At 35.2% G+C, this 13,333-nt stretch overlaps 1 protein-coding gene across 3 annotated transcripts; it reads left to right on the forward strand.

Moving 5' to 3' along the window:
• The first annotated feature begins 11,034 nt into the window (after positions 1-11,034).
• Positions 11,035-13,088, forward strand: LOC111914343 (D-aminoacyl-tRNA deacylase). 3 transcript variants are annotated; one of them, XM_023910100.3, is made up of 9 exons: positions 11,035-11,303; positions 11,403-11,583; positions 11,684-11,826; positions 12,026-12,089; positions 12,174-12,226; positions 12,309-12,364; positions 12,460-12,534; positions 12,616-12,740; positions 12,900-13,088. In XM_023910100.3, the coding sequence occupies exons 1-9, from the start codon at positions 11,202-11,204 to the stop codon at positions 12,941-12,943; spliced, it is 843 nt and encodes a 280-aa protein (XP_023765868.1). In that variant the 5' UTR covers positions 11,035-11,201; the 3' UTR covers positions 12,944-13,088. The 3 variants fall into 3 exon arrangements, with proteins under 3 accessions (XP_023765868.1, XP_023765869.1, XP_023765866.1); XM_023910098.2 differs by having other exon boundaries at positions 11,037-11,303; positions 12,616-12,771; XM_023910101.2 differs by lacking the exon at positions 12,616-12,740.
• The last annotated feature ends 245 nt before the right edge of the window (positions 13,089-13,333 follow it).

Consider the following 13,333-nt stretch of genomic DNA (forward strand, 5'->3'; position numbering starts at 1 on the left):
TATTAATTATCTATTTGAGGTGGATTGGAATTGATGTTTTTGTACGGGTGTTAAATGATTTAAATTGTGTTTGTATTTATATCTACAAAAATGTTGGGTAGAACATGGGTAGATGGAATAGTTGGTGACGATGCGACTATGTGCCTATTTGATAAACCTTGGTGACGATGTGCCAATTGTATGAACCCAGGTGACTATGAGACGTAGTGCCTATTGTGTAAACCGTGGTGACTATGAGACGTAGTGCCAATTGTATGAACCCAGGTGACTATGAGACGTAGTGCCTATTGTGTAAACCGTGGTGACTATGAGACGTAGTGCCAATTGTATGAACCCAGGTGACTATGAGACGTAGTGCCTATTGTGTAAGCCCTGGTGACTATGAGACGTAGTGCCAATTGTATGAACCCAGGTGACTATGAGACGTAGTGCCTATTGTGTAAGACCTGGTGACTATGAGACGTAGTGCCAATTGTATGAACCCTGGTGACTATGCGACGTAGTACTTATTGTATAAACCGTGGTAGCAAATGGACTGTGTGCCAGTTCCTCAGGTAAACCCTTAGGAATGAATGAAGAAAGTATAATCGATTCTTAGGGTAAAACCTTAAAGAAGATAATGGGGATGGGTATTTGGGTTGATTGTTGATAATTGAATATAATAAATGTATTATTGTGGGTTGAAAACCCTATATGCTCACCAGGCTCCCAAGCCTGACCCACTCAGTTTTCTTTGTATCACAGGTATCAATACGAAGACATAATTCACTGAGAGAATAAAGGAGATGTAAATCATTAGTGTAAATAAATGTAAGTTCTGTTTATGCTTATGTTCCTGTATTGACGATGACATCCCAAACGTTTTAAAATGAATAAAATACGTTTCTTCGAAAATGTTTTAATAACGTATTTATCATGTTTTTCTGGGGACAAATTCCGCAACACTTTTATTAAAGAAGTACTCTGATTTTTATTAAGCATAAACAAAGTCGGTCTTTTCTGGCCGTAAAATTGGGGATGTCACACTACCACATACCACACAATAACATATAAAGCACATACTGGGCCTTGCCCACTGCATTGGACCGAAATCCGGCTAACCGGGGCCTTGCCCCCTACATCGGACCGAAGTCCGAAGCTGACTGGAACATCGGACCGAAGTCCGAAGCTGACTGGGATCTTCGTCCCCTACATGGAACCGAGTCTGAAGCTGACTAGGACATCGAACCGAAGTCCGAAGCTGACTGAGACATCGGACCGAAGTCCGAAGCTGACTGAGACATCGGACCGAAGTCCGAAGCTGACTGGGACCTATGTTCCCTACATCGGACCGGAGTCCGAAGCTGACTGGACCTCTGTCCCCTACATCGGACCGAAGTCCGAAGCTGATTGAACATAGCATAAACATATCAACTGGCATAAACACGTATCCTGTCTGAACCACGAAGGCATCAAACAGACTAACTACTACATCGGACCGAGGTCCGAAGCTGACTGCTAGCTAAACGGGTCGGCATTGTGGCCTTAGACCCGTTCCTACTGAAGGGAAACTCACCTCGTGAACTGGCTGCTGTGTGAATGGCTTTGGAAGCTAACCGTTGCTGCTCCGGTATCTCCCCGGCTACAAGTCCATAAACACACTCAATCAAATACTAAACACTGCACTAGGGTAAAATGACTCTTTTACCCTTGGTCAAAGTCAACCCACAGTTGACCTGACTCGCCGAGTTGGGCCGCCAACTCGCCGAGTCTCTAATCTCATTACACAACCCCACTCGTGGCTACTCGTCGAGTATGGCAACGACTCGACGAGTACTCTCTCGATCCAAGAACTCAAACAATCTGCATCCGATTCGCCGAGTCATATGAACAACTCGACGAGCTGTTCTTGAGCTTAAGAAGATTGCCTTGGACTCGCCGAGTTGTATGAACAACTCGTCGAGTCCCTCCATTACTGAGTCTGATCTCCAACTCACTGAGTCCACTCTACTACTCACAGGCTTCCACTTGTCATCACTCAAAAAGGGGAAAAACGGGACTCGTGACTTGACTCGCCGAGTCGTTCTTCCGACTCGCCGAGTCACATCCATGCAACTACTCTAAACTCGATTCTGCTTGAATCCATCGCATACAAATGATAGATCTGAGTCCAATAAGCTGATCCACCACGTAAAGTTTCCAACTTTACGTGTACATACACATGAAAAAGGAGATATAGGCTAAAAAGGCACTTAAAAGAGTAGATCTAGGGTTCTTATGCAAGGCATCTCCAAAAAGGCAACAGATCCGGGCTCTACAACTCCTAAATGAACAGATCTAGGGATATCTCGTCCCATAAAGGCATCCATACAACTATAGGGCTTAGAAAATGCATCAAACTAGCCCTAGAAGAGTTCTAATGAAGATTTAAAGCATAAAACAGAAGGAACCCGAGAAATACCTTAATGAACTCTGATTTGCCCTTGGATCTTTGCTCAACACCTCTTCTCCTTGCTCCTTTCTTCTTCTTCTTCTTCTTCAAGCCTTCAAAATCCACACACAAAAGCACTTAAAATGGATAAGGGATGGATTAGGGTTTCTCACAGCTCTCTGAGGGTGAAGGAGGCGGGTTTGGGCACAAAGCATTGGTTAAATAGTGAGCAACCCGGGGATTTAGGGTTTCTTCCAGACAGGCAGACTCGCCGAGTCCCGAATATGGACTCGCCGAGTCGCCAACTAACACGTGCACGAAAACTCGACCCTACTCGACGAGTCAGGCCACAGGCTCGCCGAGTCCCTCAATAAAACTTCTAAATAAAAACCACGAAAGCATCATACCAAAGACGGGGCGTTACATGTCTAGTTCGTCATGATCCTTTCTTGTAGCCATTCGGTTTTCAGCATTGAAAATATTGGTTAAACGGCTCCAAAACATTGGATCGTTCAACTTGCTTGTCTCGTACACATGAATATAAGTACGTGGAAGAACCAAGAACTCTTCATTGCTCCATGATATATAACTCATTTTGATTGAAACAAAGAGAGTAGAATCTAAAAAACGATATTTAAACAGTTGTATTGGTTTATTTAGTAAACTATTTGTTTAACTTAACGTCAATTTATAGTAGTTTCTGCACAAAATCGCAATCCAATCTTCTAATATGTCTGCAGTTCATAGTCAAAATTAACTGACAAATGCAGTGTACTATACTTATAACACAACAGATCACTGTTCGAGTTGACAAGTCATCCCCCATCGAATGACAACACAATACATTGCTGCTTGAACTGACAAGCCATTGCACCAAAGTAAGGAGTCGTTATAAATAGATTTTAATATCCGTTGTAATTGTATCGTATTACTTCCCTCCTTGCTATTATGGAATCACCACATATATGGAGGAACGCAGAGGAGGTCGCTTTGGTTCAAGCTTGGATTATAACTGTTGAGGAGGATTTTCCACCGGGTCCCCCACAAGTTCGTGCTGGATCATTTTGGTCTCGTGTCTGTCATTTGTTTCACCATTTAATGGGGCGTACTCAATATCGAAGAAGAAGAGATGTCAAAGCGAAGTTTCTGGATTTGAAAATAAAGGTGAAACAATTTCAATGTATTTATAACGAGTTGGATAACGAACATGCAAATACGGATGAAGACATTCTACGGCAGGTGGCCTTGGAACTATACCGCTTTGAATATGATGGTAGCGAGTTTACCCACTTAGATGCATGGAATCTTTTAAAGAATGTCCCTTATTTTTAATATGCATGTTGGTTAAGTTAATTGCTTTTCGTTATTTAAGTTGCTTGTTGTTGTATGTGTGTAGTCGTTACTATTTAATAAACGTCCATTTCTTTTAATGTATGTTGTTTCCTCAATTGCCAATACATAATACGACATAAAATAAATAACTAAACATAATACGCCATAAAATATAAATGGGGTTCAAAAATAACTAATACATAATACGACATAAAATATAAACAGGGTACATGAATAACTAATACGTAACACGACACTAAAATAAAAACGGGGTACATAAAAAACTAATACATAATACTACATAAAATATAAAGGTGCTACATGAATAACTACTGCATTGAGGGAGGTAACAGGACCACCGTTTCATTTGGTATTTTCCAATGCACATGTGATGGTATAGTATTCACCAACTCAGATCCATATGCAAGTCGATACACATAATTAGTGAACTTGTAATCAACCATTCTGTGAATGGATTCAGATGTACGGGTTCTTAGACATGCTATAGCGTGGCCACATGGTATACTGCTTTTTTACCATTTACCACAACTACATACCCTTCGTTCAAGTTGTACGTTGGTGGTGGCAAAATTATCATCGACTTCAAATGTATCCCCATACAAACGTCTTGCATTTCAATTATAATATTTGTTGAGACATTTTTGAACCTTACTCTCAACATAAGGGGTCAACCCACCAGACAACCACCCTGTAAAATTTGATATTTTAATAAAAATAATAGCACAATAAAAAAACTAAATATAACAATCTCCCTTACCCGCCACTTCGGCCCATTCACCATACTTTGATTGTATCGACGTAGTGATTAACTCAATTATTGTTGTTATAGGAAACTCACGTGTGGATATAATTTGCAAAATTTCAGGGACGTCAATCGATTTAACATTGTAATGTATTTTTGGGGAAAATGCTCGTGTCCATTTTGAAATCGGTATATCGTCAAGCCAGTAAATCGGTATAGCAACCTTTTCAAACACAAGTAAAAATCATCAACGCTATATGCATTGCATGACTTCCAAAACAACGATTCGACTTCCGTATTGTTATGTACGACAGACTCACGTATTTTTCGAGTTATATCTTTAGGACAATATCCATGATAGGAATCCGGGTAGGCACTTTGAACACCAAAGTCTATTTTATCACACATGTTGCTTATGAAACCAACCTCTATGTCCTCACCTAAACAATCTTGTAACCTCATCATGAACCATCTCCATGATTCTTCACACTCTAAGGTTCCCAAACCAACTGCTAAGAGTAGTGGTTCATGATTTCCATCTAAAGCCACTGCGAAGTACATTGTTGTCAGATAGCTCCCAAGAAGGGGTAAATAACCCACATATATCAGCGGTATCATGCACCTAAGGAAGGTACGAATCTACATAAAAACGAACACATATTAGTGATAAGTAAAAACTAATTGAGATACATTACCATGAAATATTATATAACTCAATAAAAGAAGTATGTTTTACCACGCAACCTAAAGCCACAAAACAGAATTGAAAGCGGTTGGTATCGGTTTTCTTAATGGCCGTGAAGGTATTAGGATTTGTTCTTTGAAGGTTATGCAAGAAAATTGGTAGTTGAGAAAAGCTTCTTTCGGTGTAAGTACTCATTTTCAAAACCGATGAAAGTGCTCTACATTCATCACACAGATGCAATTATAAACAGAAAATATTATATTTCTACTGTTCAAAATTCATAGTTTAAATGTTTAAATTCATAGCCAAACCAGTTCATTTCATAGTCAAATTTCACTGAACGACATGACAATACTACGGAATGTACTTGTCTGCAGTTCGTAGTTCAACTTTTTAAATTCATAGTCAAACCAATTCATTTCATAGTCAAACATCATACATCGACAACAAAAGACAAGACAACACAATGTATTTGTCTGGATTTCGTAGTTCAACTTTTTGAATTCATAGTCAAACCAGTTCATTTCATAGTAAAAAATAATTGTCTGTAATATGATTTCTTTTATAAATGGGTGTCACTCACTATGAAAAATTTAACTGACAAAGTAACATCCATTTTGTAAGAAAAAGAAGGCTAATGGCATACTGCAATTGCGGAGGAGAACGTATCGTTAGGATTTCGGGTACAACTAAAAACCCAGGAAGCTTGTTTTACGCTTGTCCATATTTGGTATCATGTTGTTAATGTCATTCAAATTTAAACTCTCGTGTTTACATGACAAAAATTTATTTTCTTACTGTCAATGTTAAATTTAACAGGGACCAAAATGCGGGTTTATCAGTTGGGTTGATGAAGAGAAGGACCAATCATCTATGGTAATAGCTAAAGTAGCTAACTCTAATAATCACTTTCAATAAGAAAATAAGAAGTTAAAGATAGTGTTGGTTTGTAGTTGGGTGTTGTTCTTGGCAGTTCTTGTTTACAAGTTGTAAGGTTTTTAATATTGTTTTTATGGTTTTGAAGTTGTTAGGCCAATAAACTGTTGTATTTGTACTTATGTTTAGAACAGTGTACTTGTAACGTTTAAACAAATGTTGTAGTCGTTCTTATGTTGTATGTATTGATAAGTTATTAGTAGGTCATTAATTTGTTGTAATTGTTGTAACGTTAAATTTTTTGCCATCCATTGACGAAACTGTAAAAATAAACTAATAATCAAATCCAACATTAATTTAGATATACAATTATATAATCCAACTACATAGGACCAAGACTAGACCCCCAATAAATTTTTGTCATCCGTTGACGGAACTCTAAAGCTGCGTTCTTTGGGTCAATAAGAACACGTATTGGTTGACTTGAAACGAATTGCTCCATAAACATACAAACAAAAACACCGCAATCTCCCAAATGACTACTTTGTTGGGGAACATTTTCTTCATAAATGAATTGCATATTCAATGGAATCCTTGGGATGTTCCTCCGGGCCCAATACTTAATCTTGTCCAAATAATTTGCCACCCGACGTTCAAATTTGGAAAAGATTCCTTCTGATTTGAATTTTTCATAAGCCCCTCTACCAAGATTGTCATAAATATGCACTTCCATTGACGCTAATCGTAGTTCCCCAAATATCCAATGATTAGGGGATGAATGAATCGGCAATAGGACCTGTATAAGGATCAGAAAATAAAATTATGTTTCTATACATCACAATACAAAAACATAACAAAATTAACGATATTATTTTCAATATAAACAATTAAGTTTACCATATCAACATCCCACCAAGCAACCATGAAGTTGGGGTACGTAGCAATACCAGCCATAAACGCCCTCCAGTCCTGCCCTTCTTCCAAAGCATGAGAAATAAAAAATTTTGGAGACATTATTGTATGTCGGTCGCCCTCAAACCGTCTCTCCATCAATAGTCGGTACCAAATGGTTATATGCTGCACACATGATACTTTTGTTATTGACTAAAAAACAATTAACTTTTAAAATAATAAATTAACAATTAATTTACCGATGACTCCAACCATCCGTCGTGTGTATGCCCAAACAATGAGCTCCAAAAATCTCTATCTAACACGAAATTATACATATGATGTTGGACATCATATGAATGAAGTAAATAATTTTGGATAACAACCTCACCGCCTGCTACGTAAGGTTGCAGGCGCAACATGGAGAAGTCGTGAGCAACACCAAAGGCTGGAGGAGGAACGGGGCTTGTTGATTTGATATCAACATTCTTTTTTGCTCTTCTTTTTTGCTTCGGTGTCGTGTGCAACTAAAAACAATATTCAAATGTTTAAATCTCTATCTTTCAAATAATTCACATAAACATAAAATTATGAGTTTATAAATAAAACGAATACCTCGGTGTAAGGAGGACACAAATATTGTGATGGTTTTCGAGTCCTCGGTTTATCGGGTGTAACTTCTTTGCCATCAACACCATACTCATCAAAATAATCTACAATTCCCGTAATTATTATTTTATCTTCGCCCGACACCTAATTTAATAAGCAATAATCTCTAATTAAAAAAATGTTTCAATATACTAAAAACAAAATATAAATTAATGTAAGTATAAGAACCTATTTAGCTTCATTATAATCATTTACGTCAAACACATCATCATCAAATTTGTTCCCCGCATTGTCATTCCTCTCCTCCGACTCCTACATTAAAAATAAAACTTTATACTTAATAACAAAAGACACATAATTTAATAAGCAATAATATCTAATTAAATAAATGATTCAATCTACTAAAAACAAAATATAAATTAATGTAAGTATAAGAACCTCTTTAACTTCACTATAATCATTTACATCAAACACATCATCATCAAATTTGTTCCCCGCATAGTCATTCCTCTCCTCCAACACCTACATTAAAACCAACTTTTTACTTAATAACGAAAGACACATTAAAAAGTAATTATTAAAATTGTAAAGGTAATATCTATAACAACCTTGTCATCTTGAATATCACCAAAAACATTTTCAGTTGTATTGTTTTTATTCATCACTTCATCTTGTACAACTTATATTTTCAAATATAAAATACGAACACAAATAATCATATATGTTAATAAAATTTAAAAATTTATGTAGCGTGTAACTAATCCGTTCATCAAAATTTATGTTTTTCCAAAATTCATCATTATTCACTTCTTCAACAAAAACCTCTGTAGGTTGTCGACTCATAAACACATGCTGCTCCAGTGCATGTAGTCGTTTCAACACCTCGTCTAGCTTGTGTTTCCCACTGCCCCTACCTCTACCATGAGAGCGACCACTGGACGACATACTAGACGAAGATTCGTTTTGTCTCCTAAAATGGTCCCGTACTGGGGATGGAACTGCTTTCCCTTCACCATATACATACTCTTGAAATGACATATAATAACAAGATGTCATATTACCATCACTCGGTAACATGTTTTGTCTTAGTGGTTGCCCCTCCTAAAAAATCAAACATATTAAAAATGGACATAAAAGTATAATAATCAAGTTTATTAATAATAAACGAAAAATTTATAAACCTGTAGCTTTGAAAAAATCTTGTTCACGTCAACCCATTTCAATTTTTTTGTTCCACTCCATCGTTTCATCCGAGGCATGTCTTTATTTTTTCTCAATACGAATCCACATGCACGAACAACCGGAATCATCTCATATATCCATATCTACAATTTTTTACAATTACAGTAGTAAAAGTTAAAATTAAAATAAAAAACATAACAATAAAACAATTCAAATATAAGAAAATTTTTATACCCTTATTGGAGCCGTAAATCCTGAGACGGTGTACTTTAAAGTTTGTCGACGTTCAGGAAGTGATAAATAATTATCTATTTTGTTCCATGTATCCTCAAGGTCAACATAAGTGAAATCCCAAAGATAGCTACCCCAAGCGAAACTAACAAAACAAAAAAACAAAATTGGTTTTTATATAAATTATAACTTTAATAAAATAAAACTTTTAACGTAAACAAAATATACCTGTTCCAGAGATCCAAATTCTCAGCAAAAAAAACCAATCTTGTGGCACCCGATCATTAATTTCTTTTCCCAAAAAACCTTCACACAAAATGTATATCAAACATACTCTAACTGCATCAATGTCGTCAAGTTCTATGAATGTTCGATTTAAAATTAAGCGTTTCAGGTCGCCGATTTTCACCGAACTATTGGTATGGTCCGGAAATAGCCGCTCACGCAATAAACATCTTTTTTACTAGTTAATAATTTTTCCGACGCTTTTTTCCCAATGTTTTTTGGATACTCCCCAAAATTGAAGCCGGTTATCAAACAAAACTCTTTCGGCCCATAAACCATTTTCGTATTGCCTACTCGAAAATATAATCGTTTTATTCCATCTGGAGATAAAACAAGGTCCGGATGGATTTGATGAAAGAACATTTTATGGAACAACAATGCGTCCCCTTGTAAACGAGGGACATCAATAAAATAACCAAATACAGTTTCTCTGAAAATGGCACGCCTGTCATCATCTAAAACTTTAAATACTTCTCATATATTACTGCACGAGCCTTTTAAGTTCACAATTGCTTTCATATTGATAAAACTAAAATCATGTTGCAAAAAAAACACAAAAACAAATTAAAGAACTAAAAAATATTTTGTTTTTAAAATATAAGATTATGAACTCCAATAAGTACATAAACAATTAGTAATGCAAATACAAATTCTTAATTAATAATTTATATATTTACGATAAAAAACAATAACATACACATATATAAACAATTTTCCAACTTATACAACAAATATATTTACGATAAAAAACAATATCATAAATAATTATATAAACATTTTATTAAATAAATTTTCAACTTAAACGACAAATATATAAACAATTTTTATCTTGCTAATTATATAAACTAACATTTTATAACCATACAAACAAACAATTTTTCAAATAAAACGACAACCAAATTAACAATTTTGTAAGTTATACGACAATTATATACAAATTTTCAACTTATACGACAAACACAAACAATTTCTAACAATATATATACGACAAATTTTCAACTTATACAAATGTTATACTTATACGACAAATATATATACAAACGACTATTTTGCAGATACTGTAATTTAACTATTTTTCACTTTATATAAACAATTATACGATAAGAATATATAAGTTTTCAGGTTATACAACAACTAAACAAACAACAAAAATAACAAATTGTAAACATTATCTACGCAGTCTCTACTTGTACATTCAAACAACCACTAACAAAATAGCAGTTAAACTTCAAGTATACTAAAGAAATATTAAAACTATCAAACACAACAAAAATACCCTTTCAAAAACTTTATAATTACTATTTTTTAACACTAAATAATACAATAAATGATAAAATAAAATAAAAATTAAACATTAGAAGAGTTAAAATCTAACCATATTTGCGGGATTGTTGACATAATCCTCAATTTTCTTCAAAAACTAGCCAAAATCCCGAGAGAAACCCAAAGATAGAGAGAGTTTTTGTGTAGAGAAGGGTGAAATATGGAGGAAAAAAAAACGTTTATATAGTGAAACCTAGGGGATTTCGCAGATGGAACATTCCATCTGCGAATGTACAAGCAGTTAAAGCACAGCTGTGCTTTAGCTGCCTGTACATTTGCAGATGGAAGGGTGATTTCGCAGATGAGACATTTCCATCTGCGAAATTGAAGGCTATTTTTGCAATTTCGATTATTTTTGACTATTTTTGTAATATAATAGTATAAATGGCTTTTTTTTTTTTTATTATTATTATTTTTTTTAATCTAACTATCTAATCCATGGGTTTAACATATTTGCTCTAAAGTAAAATTCCCAACAACGGCACCCTGATTCCCCGTCGATCGAGAAAATCCCCGCCAATAGTTTCCTGAATTCCCAAATTAATTAATCATCAAATTCCCATTTCCACCATCACTGAACCCAAATCACATACTCAACTGGCATCGAATAGAAAATGGTGATATTAGTGGTGGCAACAACCACCGATCCGGCGTCGTATGGACCGGCGACAGCGCTCTTAGCCATGGGAAATTGGAACCCCGGCGTATCCTTTCAGGTACTGATCTCTACTTCCAATACCTCTCCTCCATTTCTAGTTACTAATTCGTATACCTTTCTAAACTCGAATTGCTTTTTGTAAAAACCTTTGGTAAAGGGGATTAGAAGTAAAGTAAACGGAGATGTGAGATTACTGGAGCACGATAAAGGGATAGTGGAGGAGGATGATTTAGATAATCGGTGGGAAGAGGCTACAGGCGAGGTTGTCGACGAGATCATCTTCCTCAGCAAACACACCGCCGTCACTAATCGCCCTGCTCTTACCATTCACCCGATCGGTATTATCTCTAATTCATGATTACAGATTGCTATTTAGCCATTAGAGATGTCAATTCGATCTCAATTCTCATTTCTCAAGCTTCATATGTATTTAATTAGGTGTGCCTCATTTAAAAGAAGGAGATGTTCCACCACAAGGAGGAAAACCTGGATGGGCAGCAATTCCTAGCCCTCGAATGACACCATGGTTGATACTCTTAAAGAAACTTGCCCAATCTCATAACTTGGTTCCTGAATTCGAGGTACTATTAACTTCAATTCTAGCAAGAAATTCATAACATCTTACATTCTTAATTTTCGTCACTAAATCAACATCCTACTTGCACTTTTGTCCTGAACATGACACCTCATGAATCATCCACAATATTGGAAAACAACTCTTAACCTAATTTGCAGAAAGATTTCTTTACATAAACACTCTTTTCAACTTGTATGTTGTAGATCACTTTGGAGGCTACTCATCATGGTCCAATTACAAACAAGCCAACAATGTTTGTTGAGATAGGTAAATAAGAATAACATCTCAAACTTCTTATTTTGTATAATTCTTCATGTTTTATTGTTCAAGTCAAATGAATGTATTGTATAGGTAGCACAATTGAATGCTGGAATAGGAAAGATGCTGCTCAAGTCATTGCTCAAGTTCAGTACATTTCCAAGACTTAATTCTATCATCAGTTGCATAATTTCATCATCTGAGTATTTTTTTTCTTGATTTTTGAAGTTAGTTTGGGAAGGATTAGGAATTGGAAGTGGAGAGGCTATTGGAAACTGGAACAGGTATATCCATTATGGCATTATTTCAATCTTCTGATGTTGGACAAATTACAAATATACCCCTATTGGTTAAATTTTTTTACCTTTTTATGTCCCAGTGCGTGTGGTAATAAAAAAGTGCTTCTGGGTATAGGGGGAGGGCATTATGTACCTCGCCACATGGACATAATCTTGTGAGTTACTTTCTTGTTTTCTTGATTGACATTTTTTATTATAAAGTATAAATATAAATATTATTGTTTATAAATATTTAGGAAGGGTGGTGTGTGTTTTGGTCATTTGTTATCTGGATATTCATTGCCAATGGAAGATGGTGGTGGAGGGACATGGAAACATGCTATCAAAGCTTCATATGATGCAACACTTGAAGCTTTTCATGGTGGTGAAATTATTGCTCATCTTGATCAAAAGTAAAAAAAAAAAAAAAACTTTATTTTTATAATTAAAATTACTAATTTTTTAGAGTTAATGTCATAAATGGGTAACCTATTGTAGAAGAAACTTAAATTAACTTGAAAAACATTGATTAAAATGACAGGAGTTTCAAGGGATGGCAAAAGAAAGCAATTATCGAGTACCTAAATGAACAAAATATAAAAATCGGCAAACCAAGCGATTTCTATTGATATCAACATATGCATTTATGATTTATGTGTATCAGATTCAAGAACTATGTTACAATATTCATAATATTAAACTGTGAAAATTGTCAGTTCTTATGGTTAAACTGTTCTGTGTAATACAAAATCATCTTTAGCTCAATAAGGATAATCCTCAATTTTAAACTTTATGAAAATCAAAAAGCATTGATTTTTTTTAATCTAATTGGAAGCCAAAAATCAAAATCCATATGTACTGTCTTATGAAACAAACATGATTAGATCAAAACATATCAAGTATTTTGCGATATTTATTTAAAATCAGCATTTTAAACTAATTCCTAGAAAGCAATTCAAGTTGATGCTTACAAAT

The sequence above is a fragment of the Lactuca sativa genome, chromosome 8 (genome assembly GCF_002870075.4).
Source record: "Lactuca sativa cultivar Salinas chromosome 8, Lsat_Salinas_v11, whole genome shotgun sequence".
Taxonomy (NCBI): Eukaryota; Viridiplantae; Streptophyta; class Magnoliopsida; order Asterales; family Asteraceae; genus Lactuca; species Lactuca sativa.